The sequence below is a fragment of the Callithrix jacchus genome, chromosome 11, assembly GCF_049354715.1.
Source record: "Callithrix jacchus isolate 240 chromosome 11, calJac240_pri, whole genome shotgun sequence".
NCBI classification, from domain to species: Eukaryota; Metazoa; Chordata; class Mammalia; order Primates; family Cebidae; genus Callithrix; species Callithrix jacchus.
This window is the reverse complement of record NC_133512.1, coordinates 105,033,059-105,059,054: the sequence shown is the minus strand read 5'-3', so window position 1 is coordinate 105,059,054 and position 25,996 is coordinate 105,033,059. Positions and strand designations below refer to the sequence as shown.

The 25,996-nt window shown below is 45.0% G+C and overlaps 1 protein-coding gene and 1 gene segment (V, D, J or C); both read left to right on the top strand.

Moving 5' to 3' along the window:
- The first annotated feature begins 1,022 nt into the window (after positions 1–1,022).
- On the top strand, positions 1,023–1,617 carry LOC144578244 (T cell receptor beta variable 4-1-like). The segment is given in 2 exon segments: positions 1,023–1,079; positions 1,190–1,617. Coding segments are annotated over 2 exon segments (477 nt in total).
- An 18,836-nt stretch (positions 1,618–20,453) lies between these two features.
- On the top strand, positions 20,454–22,280 carry LOC100896987 (T cell receptor beta variable 7-2). The gene is made up of 3 exons (XM_078343601.1): positions 20,454–20,521; positions 20,667–20,957; positions 22,007–22,280. Exons 1-3 carry the CDS (start codon positions 20,473–20,475, stop codon positions 22,075–22,077), a joined length of 411 nt encoding a protein of 136 aa, XP_078199727.1. The 5' UTR covers positions 20,454–20,472; the 3' UTR covers positions 22,078–22,280.
- The last annotated feature ends 3,716 nt before the right edge of the window (positions 22,281–25,996 follow it).

Sequence of the window (25,996 nt, the reverse complement as noted above, 5' to 3'; positions counted from 1 at the left end):
ATCTGAAACGATTTACACATTAGGAAAATGCTAACACTTTCCTCCTGGCCCAGCACATCTCCAGGTTAAAAAAATCTCCAAATTATCAACCCATAATTTAATCACGGTAACTTTCCTACCCCCAACATAGATTTCTATGGAACTGGTTTATAACTACAACCCTTACCCTACAATCACAATTGCCATTACAAAATGGTAATAAATGTATACTATAATAATAAATAGGTGGTTAAAATCACTTAGGAAGTACGAATCATCTCACTTTTTGTTTATTTGTACTTATTTTTGTGTTGATTTATTATGTCAGCTTCAAGCTGATTTCCCTTCCCCTTGCTCCACATACCGATTATTGTTCTTTTTCAGCATCCTGTGTATGTTAACTCTAAGCCCAACCAAGCCCCATGCCCTCTACTTCAGGGAAAGAGGGTGGCTCATCCCTTTCCTGCTCCCTCAGCTCCCTGTCAGTGCCTGGTTGCTGGTTGGCATCACAGTCATGATCTTGAATGGTGGGCACTGGTCCACACTGCATCTGTGGTCATGCAGTTATCCTCCCTACACAGAGCCGGGCAAAAAGACTCCACCACACTTAGACGTTGAGGGAAGGGACATTTTGAAAAGCGCTGTCTCGTGTAATCCCCCAGGGGAGAAGGAGATTCCCTGAATGGGAGTAGTCTGTTGCTGAGAGGGGTCCTGAAAGACAGGGGGACAGAGATAGAAGGAGAAGCTACATAATGAGGAAGTAGCTGAGAGCAAAGGAGCCCCTGTCAGAGGAATATCCTTGGAAAATAAAAAGCCGGCTCTGCCCTTTCTGCCCAGGCCATTCATCCCAACCCGGCCAATTCATATCTACCTTCTGTCAGAACTTAGAAAGGATGCAAAGCGATCAGGAGGAAACAGCCCCTGCATCTGGGGAAACTGTCAGGAGCAGTGACATCACAGGAAAAACCACCAACCAGGGCCGAGGAGACCAGCGCCCAGCCCCTCCCCCAGAGGATCCCAGGCAGAGGCCCCATTTCAGACCCAGTCTAGCATGGGCTGCAGGCTGCTCTGCTATGCGCTGCTCTGTCTCCTGGGAGCAGGTGAGTTGGGTTCAAATTGCCTGTCCTTGAACTCCAAGCTTTTTCCTTGTGGCTGCAGCAACAACCCTCCTCCTGGGCTCTGCCTGAATGTTGTCCCTTTCCCCCCACAGTCCCCATGGACACTGGAGTTACTCAGACACCAAAACACCTGGTCATGGGAATGACAGATGAGAAGTCTTTGCAATGTGAACAACACCTGGGGCACAATGTTATGTACTGGTACAAGCAGAAAGCTAAGAAGCCACCAGAGCTCATGTTTATCTACAACTATAAGGAAATCTCTGTAAATGAAAGTGTGCCCAGTCGCTTCTCACCTGAATGTCCTGACAGCTCTCACTTATACCTTCACCTACACGCCCTGCAGCCGGAAGACTCGGCCCTGTATCTCTGTGCCAGCAGACAAGACACAGCCTTGCAGAGTCACTGTCTCCCTGTGCATAAACCTCAGGGGCTTCTCAGGAAGCCATCACGGAGGGCTCGGGTGAACACTTCCTGCAAAAGCCCCGACAGAAGCTCAGAACACTATGGCACCTGCTAATTCATCTATGTGGCAACTTTACATGGCATACACATATTTAGAGTGTGGGTTTTCTTTAGAGTCATGACACTGCCCTTCTAGCTGATCTGAAAAATGAAAAACACATTGAGATCTAGTCTTTTAAAATTCCTCTTAAAATTGAGAAATCAAGCAAGCATGCTATAAAGGAGACTGTTTAATTTAAGATTTTATAGGAACCCTCTAAACAATCACCTGCATCACTGCAGAGTCGTACTCTGCACTGGGCCACACAGTGTCCTGTGAGGAGCCAAGTTCTTCTGACACTTTATATCTGGTGGTTTCTAGGCCTCTCTTTCTCGGGAACCAAGGGGTCCCTTCTGTCACAGATTGCTGACACCCAAGGCCAAGCAGCACTGGGTTTTGGGGAATCATAGAGGCAACTTCTAGGCAAGGGTCCCAGGGCAGGAGCCAGCTGGAGAGGACAGTAGACAACTCATTGTTTGGGGAAAGGGTTTGAGAAATTCTTATTACACCAGTTCTATTATTCTGTATTCCATCTTGTCTATTCTGTTTTTCTTATTTAAACTCAAAACTAGAGTGCAAATTCCAGCCCTGATCAAAGCTCCAAATCCATACAGACACCTTCTCTGAGCCCCGCAGGCAGCAAATGTGCCTCTGACCACTCCCATCTGTTCAGAACCCATGAGCCACGGTCTGGAGCCTTCCTGACTCATCCACTCTCCCTCCCTTGACCTGAAGCGTCCTTGGTTTCAGGTCTCAACTTCTCACTGGATTTCCTCTCCGCACTGACACTTGACGGATGATTTTTTTCCCCCCTTAGGTATCTTTATTCCAGTGTACTAAACTATCAGGCTCAGAGTCCAGTGTCTCTGGATTATAGCTCTACATTGGCCTTTAGAGAGGAGAGTGGGTCCTGACTGTTCTCCTTGCCTAGGTTTTCTGAAATCTGTGTTTCTTGGGGCTCCTCAGCTACACTATTTCACACAGGGTCTTCAGGCCTTCACCCCCCAGAAAACACAGAGGCCGGGCCTGGGGGCATCCGTGTCCACTGTGGCACTAAGGCTCCCACTCCTCCAGTGGGGGGAGTCCTGAGACTGTGGCTGCAGCTGAGACTATGACCTCACAGGGTCTCCCCATTTGCAGTGCTAATGACCAGAGCTTCAGCTGGAAGTGGCCTCAGCCCTGCATAATTCTGACATGAGGAGACAGTAGGTTTCTATGCAGGATGATCTTTTGTCTCTTTGGAGCAGGTGAGTCCTGAGAGTGCTTGGGAAATTCTTATCCTGTTTACCTAAGGCAGGTTCCAACATTTTGTTTCAGGACCCTGTTTACTCCACAGGATGCATGGAACCTGGAGTCAGCTAAACTCCTGACTGCGATGTCACAGATGAGAGAGAGCATGGCTCAGAGGGCCCACGTTCTGGTTCACAGATGACTCCTGCTCACTCTGGCCTCAGATGCTGGGAGGGGCAGCTAGCTCTCTGATGTCTCTGTAAGGGCATAACCCCTTAGGCCTTCATGACCTAATTCCCTCCCAAAGGCTTTACATCCTAATATCATCACATCAGGGCTTAAAATGTCAACATATGAATTTTGGGGACACACTCAGATGATGGAAATTATCTTTCTTTTAGTATTCTTGGTGTCCCAGTGGTATCAGTTGCTCTAATATTGATTTCTAAAATAAAAGGGTACATAAAATTGTCTCCGTGTAAGGAGGGAGTCAGACAAGGTGGGACTTAAACCACTTCCGCCATCTTGTTTTCTCACTGCAGTCTTGGGCTCACCACTCATATTCTTCATACTTCTGTCCAAAATAGCTTCCATCTTCCCAAAAGATTATAATCGTTATTGGTGAGTTTCTGATATTCATATTTCTTTCTTGCCTCATCAGGTTCATCTGGAGAAGGAGCCAGGAGATGATACTAGTTTGCAACTTTAGGAGAAGTCTGATTCATGAGCTCATTTTCCATACATTTTTATAATATTATCTCTGCCTGTTCTTATCTGAAATATAATAGTCATTTATCATGGGATATGAGGCATCTCTGAAGAAATCTCTATATTCTGTTTTGTTTCTTTTTCTAGCTAAGGAATAGCCAGCAATCTAGCAATTTTACCTAATTAAACTAAAAAATTTCTAGGTATTCGCTCTACAGTAGAATAATATACTAGCCCTTAATGTGAATGACACTGATGGCTCATATTTACATGATTTTATGTAGAAGCTTTCTACTCTCTACAATCAGAAACTGCATCAGACACACCAGCTTCTATTATGAAAGGTTTTGGTGGGTTACGTATGCACAAAATCCATAAAAAGTATTCAGTCGTAGAACATTGCCATCTGGGCTTCAGAGGATTTCACCTGTTTTATATCCATGGATGCTCCCTCAATGTGGCATTTTCTCCTCTGGATGGCATCTTGGAAGAGGTGCTGGTCACTGATTACAGCTCATGGGCATGTTGGCTAGTGACCACCAATGTCAGATGCAGCTGGATCGGAACCTCTTCTTAGTGATGTCCCATGGCATTGTTTACCTTTGGACTTAGAAAGTCCAGCAGTAGTTTAGATGGCAATAGCTACGTTTGTTCTATGTGTTTAACTGTTCTTAAGATTTGATAATTGATATGACAAATGTAGATATTTAAATAAATTCAGATTAGCAATCAACTAAATCAGAAGTAGCAAGCGGGCTGGGTATGGTGGCTCATGTCTGTAATCCCAGCACTTTGGAAGGCAGAGGCGGGCAGATCATGAGGTCAGGAGATTGAGATCATCCTGGCTAACACAGTAAAACACCGTCTCTACTAAAAATACAAAAGAATAGCTGGGCGTGGTGATGCGTGCCTGTAGTCCCAGCTACTCGAGAGGCTGAGGCAGGAGAATCGCTGGAACCTGGGAGGCAGAGTTTGCAGTGAGCCGAGATTGTGCCACTTGCACTCCAGCCTGAGCGACAGTGAGATGGTAGCAAGTGAAGGACAGCAGTTCTGTAACGGAATCCTTCTCAGATTCTGTTTTCCAAAGTCTCCTGTTCATGTTTTTAATTCCACATTAACCCAAACAGTCTCTCCTTCTAGTATGCTAAGTGTAGAACCATGAAGAAAAGGTGAGAAATTTAGTCATTATCTGTACATATCTTTGCTCATATATGGGAAAGTGGGCATCAGAATATTGTCGAAGAATACACGTAAAAAGAGGATTTTTAAAAAAATTGTACTTTAGGTTCTGGGGTACACACGCAGATCATGCAGGATTGTTGCATAGGTACATACATGGCAAGGTGGTTTGCTGCCTCTGTCCACCTATATCTGGGATTTCTCCCCATGTTATCCCTCCCCAACCTCCCACCCCCTGCCCCTGCTGTCCCTCCCCTAACCACCCCCAACAGACCCCAGTGTGTGATGCTCCCCTCCCTGTGCTTATGTTTTCTCACTGTTCAACACCTGCCTATGAGCGAGCACATACGGTATTTGGTTCTCTGTTCTTGTGTCAGTTTGCTGAGAACGATGGTTTCCAGATTCATCCAAGTCTCTGCCAAGAACATGAACTCATCCTTCAAAAAGAGGATTTTTAAAAAAGAGGATAGATGGGAAAGAAACAAATTCCCCAGCAGCATGGGAACAGAAAGTATGATTTTCTTTATTTCTGGTTAAGCTGATTAGCAGGCACCTAGCACACAGTGCTTTAAGGTGTCTATTGGTTGCAAATTCATCCCAAAATTCTTGAGTCTATCTGCGGTGAGGGAGACAGGCAGACTTGGTGTGATTTCTAGCACAGACCTTCCTGCAGCACATCCACCTGAGCGAGGCCAGGTTTGCACCCTCTCCTTCATCAGAATTTTCTCAAAGGCAGACGTTTCTCCATCACCTTTTTTCCTCTTACCATACAAAAATGATCTTGAAGGAGATAAATATCACATTTTTCAGGCTTTGCATTGTTTCTATAGGGGAAATAAAGCATAATGGCTCCTAATTTAAACACATCCCAGGTCCTTGCACCACGGCAGAAGGGCCGTATTGGTCAACTCAGACTGTGGCTAAACACCAACTTCTTTTCTCACATTTCTGGAGGGTGGACTCTGAGTTGACCTCCTTCTGGCTGGCAGAGCACCCCCTTGTGGTTGAATCCTCACACAGTAGAAAGCAAGCAAGCCAGCTCTCAGGTGTCTCATCTCACAGGGCACTAATTATACTGGATCCAGGCTCAATCCTTATGACCCCATTAAACCTTAATTACCTCTATAGAGGCTCTGTCTCCAAATATGGTCTTCCTGGAGGTTGTATTTTGGGGGGACATAAACATTCAAATTGTAACAATGGCAAAATCTCAGTTACTTCACAGTGGGACACACAGGGCCAAATGTCTGAGCTCCAGATGTCTCTGGGGCAGGCACAGAGCCAGCAGCCTGGGACACAGGGGGTTAAGGAGCAGGCTTGCTCGATGCCTGTACTCATTAGAAGGTGTGATGCCACATACATAAAATTGCAGGTGTGCTTCCCATCAGGGAGCCATGCACTTCACCTACGCAGGGGTTAGGAAGTCTCTGTGAGCTTGCAAGGGAGAATGAAGGGTCCCTGCTGGGTTGGTACAACCTGCATGCCCTGGGCAGGGACAGACAGAGGAACAACTGCCTAAAGAAAAAAGCAAAGGACCTGTGGGAGGGACATGTAGCCTAATCCCAGCCCAGCTAAGAGCAGCCCAGTCCAGCCCTATATGGTATGTGAGAATATTTACAGCACAAAGCAGGTAAGCCAGGGACCTAACAAGGGAGGCAGGGTGCATGGGAACCTGCAGGGACTATGACATCAGAGCAGTGACATCACAGCCTAACATCTGAATCAGAGATGTGATGCCCAAAACCCCAGCTCTCAGAGGACAAGTACCCCTAGCAGGGTGACATCTGCCCAGCTCTGTCCCACCTGGCCATAGGCTCCAGGTGCCTCTGATGGAAAGGCCTTTGTCTCCTGTGGGGGGGTGGGTGAGTCTTTGGCACAGGTGGGAAGCCTCTGGAGCACGCCTCATCCAAGGCACCCTCAGGCTCCCTCCTGTGTTCTTTCCCCAGCCTCTCCCTCCCTTACAGGTGCAGTGGATTCTGCTGTACAGAACAGGGAGCACTGGATCTTAGGAAGCCTGCAAAGGGAGGACACAGGACAGTGACATCACAGAATACCCCTCCCATCAGGAAAAGCAAGGCTGAGAACTCAGCTCCTCCCCAGGAGGACTGAGCCCTGAGCACAGACACAGTGTTGCCTTCCCCTTCATGCCATGGGCTCCAGGCTACTCTGTTGGGTGCTGCTTTGTCTCCCAGTAGCAGGTGAGTCCCTGCAGACAGGACAGCACCCCCATTCTGAGCTTGCCCCCCACCCCTGTGTCCTCCACTTTACCTTGAGGAGGAGGTACCACCAGACTGTCTCCTGTGCTCATTTTCCATCTGCTTTTCCCACAGGCCTGGGAGAGGCTGGAGTCACACAAACTCCAAGACACCTGATCAAAATGAGAGGACAGCAAGTGACACTGAGGTGCTCCCCTATCTCTGGGCATAGCAGTGTGTACTGGTACCAACAGGCCCCAGGACAGGGCCCTCAGTTCCTCTTCCAATATTACAATGAGATACAGAATGAAAAAGGAAACTTCCCTGCTCGATTCTCAGGGCGCCAGTTCTCTAACTATAGCTCTGAGATGAATGTGAACGCCTTGGAGCTGGGGGACTCGGCCCTTTATCTTTGTGCCAGCAGCTTGGCACAGCCCTACAAAGCCAACCACATTCTGTGCAGAAACCTCCCTAGCCCAATGTGGAGCAACCTCAGCCCTGACATATCTGTGAGAACCTAGGGACTGCAGGGGGAAAGACAGGTAATTTAGGATGCTAGGACCCACAGCCTGGGGCTTTCTGCTACTCAGGGCTGGGGGAAACAAGGCCAAGAGGGGCTGCTCAGAGGATGATGCTGCTTCCGTAGGTTCACCGCAGAATTACCTTCTCTGCTTGATACTGTAAGCTACAGGGTAGAGGACATGTTCATAGTATAACAGCTGGCACTCTCTTTTAGAGGGCAGGGAATTCCATTTTGGGGTCAAGATTGTTGGTAATAGTACAGTGTTGAAGGTAAAATCACTGGGGTTTGCTTTGTATAATTTAGGGTGAAGAAATGGAGATTTGGGAAAAAGTGAAGGAGAGAGAACAAGATTTAAGATTTTTGAAAGTAGAGTTAGGGCAGAAGGTGATAAGAAGTGGTGTTTTGTGTACCAGAAGCTCTCTTCTCACCCTTCCCCAAATTTTCAATATCTAGAAAATATAAAGGAAGCACTTACAGCAACTAGCATCACTGGTGACCAGTCCCAGTTGGGGATATCACCAAAGAGCCACTTGCCTGGTGTGAGTCCTGGAGTTGGTTCTGCTCGCTTCCCTGTGGTCCTCTGGCCTCAATCTGATCTCTTCAGGGCACGAATCTAGTACTTTCCAAAACACAGATGAGATCATTTTACCCCTGAAGGTAAACAGGTAGATGCTCTCCAGTTTCCCTCAAATATGTTCTATTTCCCTGGGTTATCTTTCTGAAATTCATCAACCAGATCCAATTACCAACTGTGATTGATCAAACAGTTCTTTAAACATTTCCTAAAACTCAGCAGCCTTTACACACTCTGCTATTGTCCTTACTATTTCCATGGACTGGAAGAACCTTTGTTCTCCTAAGACAGGGCCAGATACTGATCATCTGTAAAGGCAGGCTCATACCCACCTTCCTCTTCGCTTCCTACTGAGACATTCCCTGGGACTGCACTGTATCACTCTCTTTCCTTTATTTTCCTAAGTAAAGCCAGGTTTGTAATTGATTCTATTTGATGTTTGTAAAGTGAGTAAGTTAATGCCCACTTGTACTGAGTTCTGGAGGATGATTAATTACTGCCTTCCCTTCACAAAGGATTCTTCTTACCTGAAATATCATGGATAGTGATTATGAATAGTCTCAGTATTTCATACAACCTCTGCAATACTCTGAGCAATTGTGTCATCACAGCCTGGATTGGTGGCCTGTAGATAAAGTATCCTAACTATATCTAACGCTGTAATTTGTAAATGTTCTTCTGGAGCAAAAAAATCACATTATAGTAATATCTCTTCAGTCTCATGATCCTGTAAAAATATTCCTTGCCATAACCACACTTTCCCCAACCACATCTTTAGAGATTTGATGAGGCTGGAACCTCATCAAGGGTGCTTTTCAGAAATCAGCCTAAAACTCAGACAGGAAAGTCAGCTGTGTGCAGTCATGGAATGTTATCATCTTTGGCAAGTAAAAGATATTGTGTGTGCATGTGCATGTGTGTGTGCATGTACATGTACATGGGTGTGTGTGGGCACGCGTATGTGTGTTCTTGTGGAGACTCACCCACATGGACATAGCTTCTCTGGTGGCATTACTAAGAGGTGCTGAGTCACTTGTGGAGCTCATTGGCACTTCTGGGGAGTGACAGGAAATGTCACAGCCAATTGAATCTGCCTGACTTAGAGCTGATAGGGTTGGTTATTTCAAGATTTTGTAAGTTCAGAAATAAATTTTATAAAAATTTAAAAATCCTCTTTATAAAACACACTATCTAAAATTTGCTAATAATTCATTTAAATAATTCATTAACCAACATTTTGATTGCAAAATATACAATGTTACAGCATTGCAATTAGAATTAAATTAGTACAAAGTATGTAAACATGGGTCTGATTAATCGAAAGGAACTATTGAATACAGTTTCCAGGCTAGGCCTGCTTGATAGCTTCATGCTGTTTAAATCTGTAGCTTATATTTTTCAGGCTCCTCTCATTCATCCTAGCATACTAATTGCAATCCTGTAACATTGTTCATTTTGCAATCAAAATGTTGGTTAATGCATGCTTTTGCCTTCACTAGCTAAAGATGGACTTTAAGATCAGCCCTAGGCCGGGCGCTGTGGCTCATTCTTGTAATCCCTGAACCTTGGGAGGCCACCGCAGGTGGGATCAGCTGAGGTCAGAGTTTGAGACCAGCCTGACCAACATGGTGAAACCCGGTCTCTACTAAAAATACAAAATTAGCCAGGCATGGTGGCACATGCCTGTAATCCCAGCTACTTGGGAGGCTGAGGCAGGAAAATTGCTTGAACCTGGGAGGTGGAGGTTGTGGTGAGCAGAGATCACACCATTGCACTCCAGCCTGGGCAACAAGAGCAAAACTCCGTCTCAAAAAAATAATCAACCCTAAATTGGCCCTTTTGGGAAAGCATAGAGAGGGCGTGTGTGAGAGAGCAGGCCATTTCTGTTCCTTCTTTGGATAATCTTGAGCTCATCAGGTCAGGTGTGAATCCATGCGACTCTGAATTTTTGGCCACTTGGAGGCGCTGTGGCTCCACAGTACTGCAGAGAACTCAGTGGAGGGCTGGAGAGTGGCCAGGAGAGGAGGGCTGAAGGGGAGGCCTGGCTGCTTGCTGGCATCAGGGGCCCTCTGGGATTCCCTGAGTGGGGCCTGGACATGTGGAGTTAAACACAGACCCCTAACTCCCAAGGAAGGGTAGGGGTGCTAGAGGCCTCAGTTTGCACCAAGAAGGGAGTGTTTCTTCCTCTGTATGGGCAGTGGAGGGTGAAGAGGCTGGGGTGGGAAGGGCTGGGAGTGAGTGTCAGGTCTAGGACCGGGAAGGCCGAGGAAAGGAAGGTGTGATGTGGGCATGTGGGGACTGCATTGCCACACCTTTAATTTCAGGGCTGTGTAGGACTGGAAGATCTCGTGGAGCAGCAAAGCTTGGGCCCTGCCAGTAGTTGCAGTGTGCAGGGGTGGCCTGCAGAGAGAGTCACTGGGAAAGGCCAGCTCCCGGAGGATATGCCAGAAACTTTCTTGCCCCTGTTCACGAAGTGACCTTGACACAGGTGCTTCCAGCTAGCGGGGCTCAGGCCCTGCTGAGCTGACAGGCGTTTCTTTTCCAGGCATTCTCTGCTGCTTCTCTAAATGCTTACTGAAATCACAGGAATTTATTTTTGTGCCTGTTTTTTTTTATACTAGGGAAGGCAGCTGTCTCTGGTCTCATATTTAATAACTGGCTATCGTGTGCTCTCCAACACCTCTACACCCTCCCCTACTCTGTACATCTGTCCCCTCATCTGGCTTCCTCAATCTAGGTCCCATTAGCAGGAGAGAAGGTCATGCCTCCTATGTGACCATTATAACCTCTTCCTTGACAGGTCCAAGAAACATATGACTTCAAGGCTAAGCATATCCATTCATCCTTCATTGTAGCAAAAAGGAAGATAAAACTTTCTACGTCGTAGAATTTCTGTAACGGATATGGTCTACCTTGAGGAAAAGTAACATGAGGAATTGTTATCCATTAGTTGTTTTATTTTATATCTTTTATTCAACAAAGTTGTTGAGGCCCTTTCTTTGTCTATTTTATGACATAAAATTAAAAATGAAAAACAGTTTAATAAAAAATATTTCTTTTTAGAGTATTAAGGCTTAAATTTATTTTATTTTAGTTTCACTTATTCAAAGTACTTTACTCAGTTTCTGAATTATACAAATTTCCTTTTCTCGTTCTTTCTCTCTTTAGCTACCTCCCTCATTTTCGCCAGCTTTTTAATTTAATGTGGTAAGAACATTTAACGAGATCTGTATTTCCAAACTGTACAACATAGTATTGTAATCTACAAGTACAAGCTTGTACAGAAGCTCTCTAGATCTTACTCATCTTGCTGAACTGAATTTATTTCTTTATTTATTTATAGACCAAGTCTTGCCCTGTCTCCCAGCCTGGAGTGCAGTGGTGTGATCTCAGTCCACTGCAACCTCCACTTCCTGAGGTCAGGTGAGTCTCCTGCCTCAGCCTCCTGAGTAGCTGGGACTATAGGCATGTATCATCACACCTGACTAATTTTTGTATTTTTAGTAGAGACGGGTTTTCACCATATTAGCCAGGCTGTTCTTGAACTCCTGACCTTGTGATACACCCACCTCAGCCTCCCAAAGTGCTGGGATTACAGGCGTGAGCCACTGCGCCTGGCCACTTAACTGAAATCTTATACCTGCTGACAGCAACTGCCCATTTCCTCTGCTCCCAGCCCTCAGATATCACCATTTTTATCTTTGCTTCCATGAGTTCGGCTTTTAGGTGTCCTGCTATACAGAACCACGCAGTATTTGTCTTTCTGTGCCAGGGTTGTTCACTTAGCACAATGTACTGCAGCTCTATCCATGTTGCCATGAATGGCTGGATTTTCTTCTTTTTAATGCTTAATAATATTCCATTGTACGAAGATACCACGTTTATGGGCTTTGACTGTTTCTGTGAAACCCTCTGTCACATGAGCGGCAGAGTCATTGGCAGAACTGAAAGCATGGATTACATTAACGCACATTCACCTCTCAATTCTACTCCATGGACAAGATTTCAAAAAAAATAATAATTCTGTCATTTACTGTTATTTTACTATACACAAAATAGAAGTCCTTGAGGAAGTTTCAATTATTTAGAAATTCAACTGCCAGAAGGAAACCTTAAGACACAAATGTTTTTCTCATTGTGAGAGAATTGGTCCATCAGTTAAATAACTTGACCAAATTAAATAACTATTAGGATGCAGTACTGGGACTCCAACCCTGCCCAGTGTAAGATCCGTGTTCATAGCTCTGTGCTATAAACTATTTCATAAAGCTTCCAACCTACAAAAAATTGGAATGTTTTCCCCTATATCCCTTTTAGACCTGCTGGCTCTAGTAACATCATAGCTGGAGATCAGTTTACCCTGGAGACAGTGGTGAAAGGAAAGAAGTCTGAAGAGGCATCATGACGCCCAGTCCTGACTCCCGTTCTAACACCAGCTCATCAAGACCTGAGGCCAGTTCTTGACAGGTTAAGTTTAATTTCTTAATTTTGTATCTACCAAATGAAACTACTACTGTCTATCAACAGATTTCTATATAAAATTGAGTAGCTACCGGGCATGGTGGCTATGCCTGTAATCCCAGCACTTTGGGAGGCCGAGGCAAGCAGATCACCTGAGGTCAAGAGTTCGAGACCAGCCTGACCAACATGGAGAAGCATCGTCTTTACTAAATATACAAAATTAGTCAGGCGTGGTGTCGCATACCTATAATCCCAGCTACTCGGGAGGCTGAGGGAGGAGAATTGCTTGAACCCAGAAGGCAGAGGTTGCAGTGAGCCAAGATAGTATCATTGCATTCCAGCCTAGGCAACAAGAGAAACTCTGTCTCAAAAAGAAAAAAAGAAAAAAAAATGTAATAGCATAAAGTATCTAGTATATAGTTCAAGCCTAGATGTTTTGATTCCCTTTGCTGATCTCAGACAACCTCTTCCACCATACCAGTGTGCAGACAGATATGGACACATTCCACCAAGAATTCTTAGATTGAGGACTCAGAAGTCACAGAAATGGAAATATATATGCCTGATAATTCATTTGATAAAATTAACTAGAGGATGTAGCATACATATCCCCTCAGACATTTAAAAATCAACATTACTAATATCTAAATTATATGAGGTAGACATGGCACCTTTTAAATAAACAGATCAGTGATTTTTGAGCAACATATATGTACATACGCATGCAACTCCACCTCTATGAAGATGTAAAACATCTGTGTCACCCAGAAAGTCCCTCATACCCCTCTGCAGTACCTCTCTTTGTCCCCAACAACCAATGATGGCACGTCTATAACTAGAGGGTAGTTTTCTTTACAAATATTTTTAATGCAAATTTAAAACATCTTCTGATTAATCCTCTTGAATACATAGCTAAATCACCAAGGCAGGGAGGCATTCCTGGAAGGTTTTATGGTTTTAGAAGGGGTTGAAGCCACGTGAGCTACCTGATCCATGTTAGGGACAATTCTATCTGGAGATGGACGTTGTGCTAAAATAACCTTAAAAGGTCTCTTTGACTGGTAGCAGCTGCTTCTACAAAATGTATTCATTTTTATTCATTTATTTTATCATCAACTCATTCCATCAAATAACTTTATGTTATGTATTGACAGAAATTAATTATCTTTATGGAAATTATTTTGAGTTTCCATCAGACACACACGCAGCTGGGCTTTGTGTTCACACAGTAAGCATGTGGGATCAAGCAAACCATAGTAACAGTGACTTCATTGACAGATGATGTCTTATTGGGAGAAGGGTTCACTTGGACTTGACCCCAAGTGTCCAACCCATAAAACCTGAGCCTTGATCTAAAATCCATCTTCCTGTTCTCTTCCTGCCCTGGACACCACGCCACTGTACCATGTGTTTCTCCATCTTCTGAACAAGAGTCCTGGGCCCACATGTGGAACGTATTTGTGGGCTTGTTGGATCCCAGGGGACTTGGGGACTTGGCGGGGACAGTGGGTGGGGTCGAGGGATAAAAGACTACAAATATGGTGCGGTATATACTGCTGGGATGATGGGTCAACCAAAATCTCACAAATCACCACTAAAGAACCGACTCATGTAACCAAGCACCACCTGTACCCCAGTAACATGAAAAAATCAAAACTAAACTAAAATAAATACTGTGACTTTCAGTACCAGGTGGCCCTTTGCTGTGACTTTATATGTCCTTTCTTCTTAAGTCCCATAGATGCTGAGTGACCCAGACCCTCTTGTGCTGACAGGAAGCCAGCACGGGGGAGGTGAGCAGAATATGAAACAAAATCATGTGTTTACCACCAGTGGCAAGACTCATTGGCTGGTCCTTTGTTCAGACACTGTTAAGAATTTGAAGATCATGAAAGCAGAGTGTAAAATCAAGTGCAGGGTCCTTCCAAACGTGGGGCTCTGTGCACCAAAGAGACGGTTTTCATGCTCCTTTTTTTTTTTTTTAAAACACTCCATGTTCATGACTGTAGGCTATGACAGAAATATTTTTTAACTTTAATTTGTATTTTTCCAGGTGTTATTGAGGTACAGGTGGTATTTGGTTACATGAGTAGGTTCTTTAGTGATGATTTAGGAGATTTTGGTGTACCCATCACCTGAGCAGTATACACTGCACCCTATTTGTAGTCTTTTATCCCTCCCACTCTCCCCACCAAGTCCCCAAAGTCTGTTGTGTCATTCTTATGCCTTTGAGTCCTCATAGCTTAGCTCCCATATATCAGTGAGAACATACAATGTTTGTTTTTCCATACCTGAGTTGCTTCACTTAGAATAATACTCTTCCATCTCATCCAGGTCACTGCAAATGCTGTTAACAATTCATTCGTTTTTCTGGCTGCATAGTATTTCATCATATATCACAGTTTCTGTATCCATTTGTTGATGGATAGGCATTTGGGTTAGTTCCTTTTTATTTATTACTAAATTAATGGCAGGAATACTGCACAAAGGGATATAGACTATGAAATATGTCATCTCAAATAAACCCAGAGCTCCTTCCTTACCCTAAAGTCTGCCCTGTCTCCCCAAGTCCCTCATGCCCAGGACACCTTTATGCCCATAGATCATGGGCAGCGCTGGGCGGCCACCATGGTCCACACAGAGAGAGGGCAGTCACCAGCACGAGGTTGTCCTGCCTGCTGTGATCTCCACTGACACAGAAAGCAGAGTCCTGGGTGGAGCTGAAGGTGCTCAGCTGGGCTTGTCAGGAGTCCCATCCGTCAGTGAGTTGCCAAGAAACAGAGCAAAACGACTCCTCCAATGTCGATGAGCCTGCCCCTGGGATTTGGAGACCTGATGACAGAGAAAACCAATATAGGCACAGGACTTTAACAGGATTATGGTCAATTAAGCAAATTAGAAAAGGATACTTGAAGGAGTATCTGGGACACAGGAGTCAAAAACACCAGGAAGACAAGATGATTTTTTTCTAAGATTCTATACTATAGCAATATTTAGATAACCAACACCAGTGTATCAATGAGTAATTATTATTATTATTATTATTATTTTGAGATGGAGTCTTACTCTATCATCCAGGATGGAGTGCAGTGGCATAATCTCGGCTCACTGCAAACTCTGCTTCCCTGGTTCAAGTGATTATGGTGGCTCAGGCTCCCGAGTAACTGGGACTACAGGTATGTGCCAGCATGCCTGGTTGATTTCTATATTTTCAGTACAGATGGGGTTTCGCCATGTTGGCCAGGCTGGTCTCCAACTCCTGGCTTCAAGTGATCTGATCTCTTCAGCCTCCCAAAGGGCTAAGATTACAGATGTGGGCCACCATGCACAGCCAAGTAATTATATCACCATGGGAATGTATATTATACAAACTATACATTGTGTAATATACCATTGAGTTACAAACTAATTACCAAAATTATACATTGAGTATAATTTTGAGTTACATTGAGTTACAAACTAATTACCAAAAGATTGGAAAAAAAATGTAGACTTGCATCAATTCAGACAAAGGCATTCTTCCCATCCAACTTGTTCACTGGTGCATTTATCTTGAAATTGACTATCTGGAGCAGAGGCGTGGCCTCTCCTGACAGGAAGGTGATGGGGCCCAAGCAGGGAGAATGAGGTCTCAGAATGACTCCCTTGAGAGCCCTGTTCCCCGTTCATCAACACACAGACCCAGAAGACTCCTCCGTCCTGCAGCACCTGCCATGAGCATCAGCCTCCTGTGCTGTGCAACCTTTTGTCTCTTTTGGGCAGGTGAGTCCTAGGCAGGGCTCCTGTGTGGATTTCAAGGCCCAGAGCCTTCCTCCTGGGGCTGCAGCATCAGCTTTGTTCTCCTTCTCTGCAGGTCCAGTGAATGCTGGTGTCACTCAAACCCCAAAATTCCAGGTCCTGAGGACAGGACAGAGCACAACAATGGAGTGTTCCCAGGATATGAACCATGACCGCATGTACTGGTATCGACAAGACCCAGGCATGGGGCTGAGGCTGATTCATTACTCAGTTGGTGAAGGTACCACTGACAAAGGAGAAGTCCACGATGGCTACAATGTCTCCAGATCAAACACAAAGGATTTCCCACTCAGGCTGGAGGCAGCTTCTCCCTCACAGACATCTGTGTACTTCTGTGCCAGCAGTGACTCCACAGTGCTGCAAGGCTGTCTCCTCTCTGCACATAAAGGCAGGGAGGCTCTGCCCTCCTCCCCCACCCAAGACTCAGCAATGTCCTTGGTCCTAGCACCAGAAACTTTGGAGCCCCAATGGGCCCAGGCAGTGTGAGCCTTGGTCTGGGCCAGGTGCCTCTGCAGTCAGTGTAATCCAGGCCTGGACTGGTCGCAGGGCCTCAGATGTCTTCTTTGTGGCCCTCTGGTCTTTCCTCTGAGCAGTCCATTTGGGTTGGGGCCAGGGTTTTCCCGTCTCTGACTTTCCTAGTCATTGACCTGAGTCTGAGGACTCCTAGATGGAATAGGATTTATATTTCAGATCCATTTAGACTCCCATCTCTACCTGGGTACCACATGCTTTCCTCTCTCTATGATTTTTCCTCATATAGAACCCAAATGGGGTCTTAGTTGCAGTCTGCATTTCCTATATTCACAGTTACCCTCCAAGGCCTTACCGGGTTTCTCCTCCCCAGTCTCCTGCCCTTCTCTACTCCAGCCAGGTTGAGAGACTCCAAAGTCCATTTCCTGTGCCCTGGGCTGGAACCTTCCTTTCTGTAGTGGTTGACACCTACCTGGACCTCAGATCTCAGCATGATCAGCCCTAATGATAATCACCATTATGCTTCCCTTGCCTCCCAGCTAAGGTCAGTTTCTCTCTCATAATCTCTCATGGTATCATGTGTCTGTTAGTCAGTAGAATGTAGCACAATTGGAATCTTCCAGACACTTTAAACCGCATGAAGGCCAAGGCTATGCCTGCTTTATATACCAACAGCAGTGCCTGGAACATAGGGAGACCCATTTCATAGAGAATGGATGAGTCAATGACTACCTGATGAGTGGATGGATGGATGAATACCAGGAGCACCCTAGATCCATTTTACCCTGGCAGAGATCTGGCATGAAGGACAGGAAATCTTACCCCTTTGATTGCTGGATTAGGGTAGGTCCTTGAAATTGATGGGGAGTCGCTATCGGGGTGGCCACCCCTAGGTCAAGGCTTCCTCGTGTGTTCACAGCACCAGGCCTCCTCCAGGTCCCTGTGGCCTCTTTCAGGCTCTTTTCCCCACAACAAATGTAAACAGATCAGAGATCCATTTCCAGAAACCCATGCATACAGTTTTGGATTTGTTTTTTTTTTTAAACCAATTCTGGTATCAAAAACTCCATTAGGTTTACATCAACAAAATGAAGCCACTAAAAGTACTATGGAGAGGAGGATTTATGACAGGAATTAGACCTTATATAAATGTAGGGGGAGCTGAGGAAGAGAAGGTCTGGAGGGGAGATCTAGCTAGGCAGGTTTAACTTATGATTAATGTGAAATCCTATTCTACTCAAAGGAGAGCATATGATTTCAACATACAAAATATATATATTGATTTGTCAAGGCATGGTGGCTCATGCCTGTAATTCCAGCACTTTGGGAGGCCAAAGTGAGCGGATCACAAGGTCAAGAGATCAAGACCATCCTGGCCAACATGGTGAAACACCATGTCTACTAAAAATACAAAAATTAGCTGGGCATGGTGGTGTGCACCTGTAGTCCCAATGACTCAGGAAGCTGAGGTCGGATAATCACCTGAACCTGGGAGGTGGAGGCTGTAGTGAGCCGAGATCGCACCACTGCACTCCAGCCTGGTGACAGAGCAAGACACCATCTCAACAAACAAACAACAACAGCAAAAGTAATTGATTTTCCTTTGTAATAGTTGGACCTAAATAGTGAGCTATTTTGTCCCATAATTGTCTTAAGTTGGCTAATGGTGGGAAAAAACCTTTGATGCTAGGAGTTCGATTTCCTTGGAAGAACAGGAGAAAAAGTCATGCACAGGCAGCCTTACACGCTGTATTTTATGGAGGAACCATAATAAAAAGGAAATGGAAAATCAGAATTCTCTTCTGGAACCTACATTGGGGCCATCCTCTGAGCAGGATGTGAGGAATCTAACCTACGGCGGGTATTTGGCAGCTCAGAGTGCAGCAGACAGTTTCTGACTCCACACATTTGGGGGTGAGACCGCAGACAGCTGAAAAAGCTACAGAGTCTAGACATTCTGCACTCTCAACCCTGGCCTCTCCGGAATTTCACAGATTAACATCAGAGCAATTTATTCCCACTATTCAAAATACTAAAACAAAAACCAATAAGAAGCAGTGAGCAGAAGCAATAAACCATTAAAACAGACATGACATCCTAAAGATTTAAAACTTTGCCTTCATAAGATGTGAACGTTTGAAGAACTTTATTTAAAGGAATACAAGAAGGAACTGAAACAAGAACAAGAAAAAAGAGACGGTCCCAAACCATCAAAAACATTAAAGAAACAATCAAATAGAATGTCTAGAAATCATTACGATTACTACAGAAAAGAGAACGGAAGCTAAACAGCAGATTAGATGCTCCTAAAGAGATTAGTAGAATATCAAAATAGATACCAAGAAATCATCGAGAATGCAGCACAGAAAATTAAAAACAAAATATTTAAAAAGTGAAGGAACTAGGAAAAAGTGAAGTTTCTAGTATATTATAAAGTATATAATGTTTTATTGAAAAGAAATTTTTTTTGAGGCAAAGTTTTGCTCTTGTTGTCCAGGCTGGAGTACAATGGCACAATCTCGGCTCACTGAAAACTCTGCCTCCCAGGTCCAAGCGATTCTCCTGCCTCAGAGTCTGGAGTAGTTGGGATTACAGGCATGCACCACCGCACCCAGCTAATTTTGTATTTTTAGTAGAGATGAGTTTTCTTCATGTTTGTCAGGCTGGTCTTGAACTCCCTACCTCAAATGATCCACCTGCCTCAGCCTCCCAAAATGCTGGGATTACAGGCTTGAGCCACTGTGCCCAGCCTTATTGAAATTTTTCTTTTTTTTTTTTTTTCTTGTACATAATTGAAGGTTTAGAAAGAGAAAATAGGGAAAATGGCCTGAGGTGACTGTGTATGTGATGTTAGCTGAGAATGTTCCTGAGATGTTTGAGGACCTAAATCCTCTTTCAAGAATTCAGATGAATTGCAAGACAAATAGGCAGGTCCCAGTGAAAGTGCAGAGCATAAATGACAAACAGAAGATTTTAACAGCAGTCAAAAGGGAACGATAAATATCTTCCAGTGGAATAGAATGAAAGAAACAGTCAGAGTCAAGAAAGGATGAAAAATAGCCGTTAAATCAGAATTGTAGCCCTCATTTATTGAAGATTGAGATTGATAAAAATATCTATAGGACAGGAAAATAAAATATGGAAAACTAAAAAAAAAAGCTGTGAGTTTGCCATCAAGGTATCTTTTCTGATAACAAGGGTGGGAAACGGTCCCAGAAGAAAGGCATGAGGTGCAGCTCGTGAGGGAACCCTTGTGATGGGACAACCCCATTGGGCACGTGTGACTGGGGGAATGGAGGAGGCTGGGGCATGAATGCAGATGGCATTGGGGACCCTGATTTTCAGGAAAGACAATGAGCTCACCACTTGGTGCCTTGTGTTGGGGGTGCTGTTTGCACATCCTAGAGAACATGCCCAGCAGACAGAGGAGCGGCTGTGGGATGAGGAGATGAACTCAGAGGTGCAGTGTGAGGCCTCTGGGTCCAGGCAGCATGGGAGCCCAAAGTGAAGACCCATGCAATAATGTTGCTTAAAAGGAGCTTATAAATATTAAAAGTAGTCATCCACGTGTGTTCCAATATAAATCCTATGTTCCCAAGGTCATGCAGATTGAGAAAGGAAGTGATGTCACGGTGGGAACTTCCATGTAAGGCCAGGGACGTCCCTCCTTCTCTGCTCCGGCTCATAGTGACCCTGATCTGGTAAAGCCCCCATCCTGCCCTGACTCTGCCATGGGCACCAGGCTCCTCTGTTGGGCAGCCCTCTGCCTCCTGGGAGCAGGTGAGTCCTCAGACACCAAGCAGTCTCAGTCTCACTGTGTGTGTGTGTGTGTGTGTGTGTGTGTGTGTGTAGGGGTGGGATGTATGTGTTTCTGTGATGACTAAAATTGTTTTCCTCATTCTGTTCCCAACTTCTGTCTCCACAGATCACACAGGTGCTGGAGTCTCCCAGTCCCCCAGTAACAAGATCACAGAGAAGGGAAAGGATGTAGCTCTCAGGTGTGACCCAGTTTCAGGTCATAATGCCCTTTATTGGTACCGACAGAGCCTGGGGAAGGGCCTGGAGTTTCTAATTTACTTCCAAGGCAATGATGCACCAGACAAATCAGGGCTGCCCAGTGATCGGTTCTTTGCAGAGAGGTCTGGGCGATCCTTCTCCACTCTGAAGATCCAGCGCACGGAGCAGAAAGACTCGGCTGTGTATCTCTGTGCCAGCAGCTTAGCCACAGTGGGGCACAGTCACCTCCTTCCTGCTCACAAACCTCATCCTTCTCTCTCCTTGCAGCTCCTGGAGACCCTTAACAGAGGCCTCCTTTGTTCCTCCCTCCCCAAGGGAAACAAGTAGATTTGGACCTTGGCTGTCCTTAGGTTAGAAAGAAACCACAAATTCACCCCTGGGACACAGCAACTGTAAATGTGGGTGGTGGTAGCTTCCAAACCAGCCATAATAATTCTGAGAGCTCTGTGCTCTTAGAAACTTCAGAGAACTCATCAATCCTTTCTGTGCTCAAACATCCCTTTGTCCCCTCTAAGACCCTGACCCACTTTGTCCACGTGAAGATCCTATCATGAAAACAGTGGGCTGTGCTATCGTGCTCATGCCTCATTTCTAGGCGTTGAGTATTAAGCACTGAAGAACTCTGAAAGTTGTGCTTCTGAGTCCAGTGATGTGCTGGAGCCAGATTTTCTGACTCACGAGAGACAAATAAGCACACTCTTCCCAGCTCCCCATTTGGTGAAGCCGTGTTGACAGCTTGAAATCCACCATGGGGCCTATGTTGATACAACAGAAATTGGTGAAAGCTTCCACCACCCACATGTCCCCACATCCACAGACAGTTTACTAGCACATCATTGGAATGCTTTCTGAGACAATGATGTCCCTGTTGCACCATGTCTTGTGAGGCTAAAAGGACTCAGAATTCACCTCCTTTCTGCTCTTCCTTTTAGAAACCATGGTCTAAGATGGCCTCAACTGACCTTATTTCTATTCAATCTGCAAATGCTCTTGTTTTGTGGGTCTGTGTCTCCTATAAGCTGGTCTGGAACATGACACCTATTACGAATGCAGCTAAAGGAAATGGTGAACCAGCTCATTAGTTTCAAATCATCCTCCCTTGCATGGAATACGTAGATGCTGCAGTCACTGGGAGCAGAGATGCGGAAGCAGCCGCTCTGGACTGCAAACCACTTTACAGCCAGCTGATTCTTCAGTGGCACAGACACACCCTGGGGCATGGACTAATTGGCTTTGGAAACTAAGCAGCTCCACACCAGTCAGCAATGACCTTGGATCTATTTTCCGATGAGAGGTCAAAAAGATCACACTCACTCTAAATGTCCTCCTCTCCAATATATAGTACAGCCCCCATCCATCTCAGTCCCTGGAGTTCATCCAGAGCTCCCAGAGAATCCCTGCTCTGGGGCAGAATCACCAAGACTGGTCCTTGCCAGCTCCCCACAGGCTCCAGCAGGGCTTTCCTGCCAGGTGCAGGGCACGGGTGTGGCTCTGCTGCCTCTCAGGTAGAGGGAGGCCATACGATGATGTTTGTGTAGGAAGGACTGGGTTTCTGAGGCTCCTCTCAAATATTTGACATAATTTTATTTGCTTTGTGTTTCACTCTACAATGTCACCATTTGGAGAGAGCAATTATTTTTGGTTGCATTATTTATGGCACTTTGAAAGACTTTTGTGGTTAACCTACTTTAAGAAATCATTCCAATTGTGCATCTCCTCTGTTCAGAAATATTCTGAGGCAGTGAGAGAAACAGCAATAATTTTGAAAGCAGTCACTTACACGTCCTGTGATGAAGGCATTGCTCAAGGTTTATTACTCACACCTAACTTTCAGTCTACTGGAAATGAAAGGGCACAGAGTTGGGGGCATGTGATCAAGCCACGAGAGAGGACTATGCCAGTTCCTGTGAGACTTCAGGGCAGGAATGACCTCTCCTTTAGTCCCTGCTCAACAGTGAAGGAAGAAGAGTTGGTCCATGGGAACCTGAGGAGGAGAAATACCGGGAGCCTTTAACTGGGATGGAGCAAGGGCTGCAGAGCAAGTCATTGGGAAGAGAAATGGTTCATCTGGTCTGTCACAAAAGACAGTGGCTACAAAGGTCCTATCATCCCCAGTTCCCTGGCTGATTTGCTTCCTTATGATGCTGTTTTACACCAGCATGCCCTCATCTCCCACCACTCCTCTGCCTCTTCCAGAATCATCTCCTCCCTCTCCGCTGCTCAGATCAGCAGACGGGCATTGTACAAGTTATCCCTTTTCTGAAGCTGGCCTTTTGCTGGTCTTATTTATATCCATCCTTATTTTCCCATAAGACACTGCTTGCTCCACGATTGCTTATTGCCTTGCAAGGTATTTTTATATTCCAGTTTTACTTTTTATTAACACGTTTGACCCCATCTTGAAGGTAATCACATTATCTGCTCAGTCTTTTGCTAATCTTTATTTTTATGGTAGCATTGTCATTTAGGGGGACATATTTATCTTTGATAATGGAAATGAAATAACATTACACTTCACTTTCTGTGTTTTTTTCTTCTTTAGAGTAAATGCTATTTCCTTCCATTCTTCCTATTCTATTCCTCTCTTTAGTTTTAAGGAAGAAAATGTCAGTGTGACTATAACGGCAGCTATGGGGTAAAAATTATTTAGAATTAGGGTAGGATATTAAGCTTGGTAACTCAAAGAAACAGTCTGGGTTAAAGCTAGTGTTGGGATAGGGGTTTAGGCAAGTTGCTCATAAAACCTGCAGGATGGCACTTCTGGAATATTCTCCCAGCTGACTCTGCAGGCACTTCCCAGCATCCCCTGGGCCACTGCAGAAGAAACAATGATCAATCTTTCACTCACTGGCCACAAGATGGCACTATGGCCCACTGGGATCTAAGGGACTGGGGCAATTTGGAAAGCAGCCTGGGTGGGAAATGGTTAAGAAAAATTAGGGCGTGGATCCAATATTAGGCAGATGTTGCAGCAGTTTTCAGTTATTGCTTGGCTACTTACAGATATGCAAGAGGCAGGAAGTTCCTCTAATCTTGATTGAGATCCACAGCTGAAGCACTTTGGCCAGGCAGCCTTGGTGTCAGGGACAGGTGCAGACAGAGGAGCAACTGTCAGAGGAACATGGGAAAGAGAAGGGAGGGCTGTGCCCTAAGCCCAGTGCATCTCTGCTGCACCCCATCTTTCCTGCAGGTCTCACCAGGCAACAACCTCCATGAGAATAGGTGGATCCTGCCTGAGCCTAGTTAGAAGTCCCTCAGGCTTTGCTTGTCTGGGAAAGTCTTTCCCCTTCATGTTTGAAGGATATTTTGACTGGGTATACTATTCTCGTATTAATGTTTTTTTTCCCAGCACTTTAAATATATTGTACTGCTATCTCTTGACCTGTAAGATTTCCACTGAAAAGTCTGCTGCTAGACCATATTGGAGTTCCCTTGCATGTTATCTGTTTCTCTTGCTGCTTTTAGAATCCTTTCTTTATCCTTGAAAATGGGAGTTTGATTATTCTCTTGATGTAGTCTTTTGGACCTAAACATTGGTGTTCGCTGATCTTCTTGTACTTTAATACTGATAGCTTTCTCTGAGTTTGGGAATTTCTTCTGTTATCATAGCTTTGAATAAACTTTCAGCCCTATCTCTTTCTCTACCTCCTCTTTAAGGTCAATAACTCTTAGAGTTGCCCTTTCAAGGCTATTTTCTAAATCTTATATGTACGCTTCATTATTTTTTATTCTTTTGTCTCTTCTGGTGGTATATTTTTAAATAGCCTGTCTTCAATCTCACTGATTCTTCTGCCTCATCAATTGTGAGGTCGAAACCCCCATGCATTCATCAGAATGTCAACTGCATTTTCAGCTCCAGAATTTCTGATTGTTTTTAATTATTTAAATCTCTTCAGGATTCTGAATTTCTTGCCTGTGTTATCTTGACATTTTGTTGACATGTGTTAATTATTACAATTCAAGGCGAGATTGGGTGGGGACACAGAACCAAACCATATCTGAGGGGGAGCTGCCACACACTTTTAAAATGACGGGATCTTGCAAGAACTCACTCGCTCTCATGACGACAGCAGCAAGCCATGAAGGATCTGCCCCCATGACCCAAATGCCACCCACCAGGCCCCACCTCCATCACTGGGGATTGTAATTCAACATGAGACATGGGTGGAGACTGTAAGCACACTCTGAATGAAGGACCCCCTAAAGAGGCTTTGCGTAAGCAACGAGGCTATTTGTTCACTCGGTGTGAGCGGACTGAATCTGAAAAGAGAGTCAGCAGAGGGTGGTGGGATAGGAGCTGGTTTTATAGGTTTGGGGTAGGCTGTGGAAAGTTACAATTCAGGGTGGTTTTTGCAAGTGGGGGGAGGCTGTCACAGGATCCAATGTCACAAGGTTGGCTTATTAGTTGAGGCAGGAACAATGGCAGAATGTCACAATGATGGTTAATCACACAGTGCAGGAACTAGCTATTCTTTTTTTGCAGTTTTTCTGTTACCTCAAACTTTCTGGCTCCAGGAGGCTATCTGGAGGTGCACGTGCAGGTCACAGGGGTCACCGTGGCTTGACTATGGTGTAGTCCGTGGTACAGTCAGTTCAAAGGACTTTACAGGGATGAATATTCAAACTCTATCATCCTGCCTTCTTTCCTCTCTCAAAACTCATGTCCTTCTCACATGGCAAGATGTAATTATGCCTTCCCAACAGTCTCCCAAAGTCTTAACTCATTCCAGAACTAACTCAAAAGTCCAAAATCTAATGACTCATTTGAGATGTCTTCTTCCTCGACTTCCGACTCTAGTCTTGACTCCTTGGGACACAGTCAAGTACTTCCTAAAACACAGAGGAGGTCAGGTCACTCTTGGTCCTAGAGGAACAAGTGCTCTCCAGTTTCTCTCAAGATAAATTCTGCATCCCTGGGATTCCTTTCTGACACTCAGTGCCCAGATTCAATGACCTTCTAATTAAACAGTCCTTTGAACATTTTCTAAAACTCATTGGACTTTTGCATTATCTGCATTTCTGTTCACTATTTCCATGGACAGAAACTTTCGTTCTCTCCAGACACATCCAGACCCTGCTCATCTGTCAAGGATGGTCTCATACCTGCTTTACTCTTTGCTTCTTACCTTGACATTCCCAGGAACCGGTCTGAATCGTTCCTTTCCTCCCTCCCTCCCTCCCTCCCTCCCTCCCTCCCTCCCTCCCTCCCTCCCTCCCTTCTTTCCTTCCTTCCTTCCT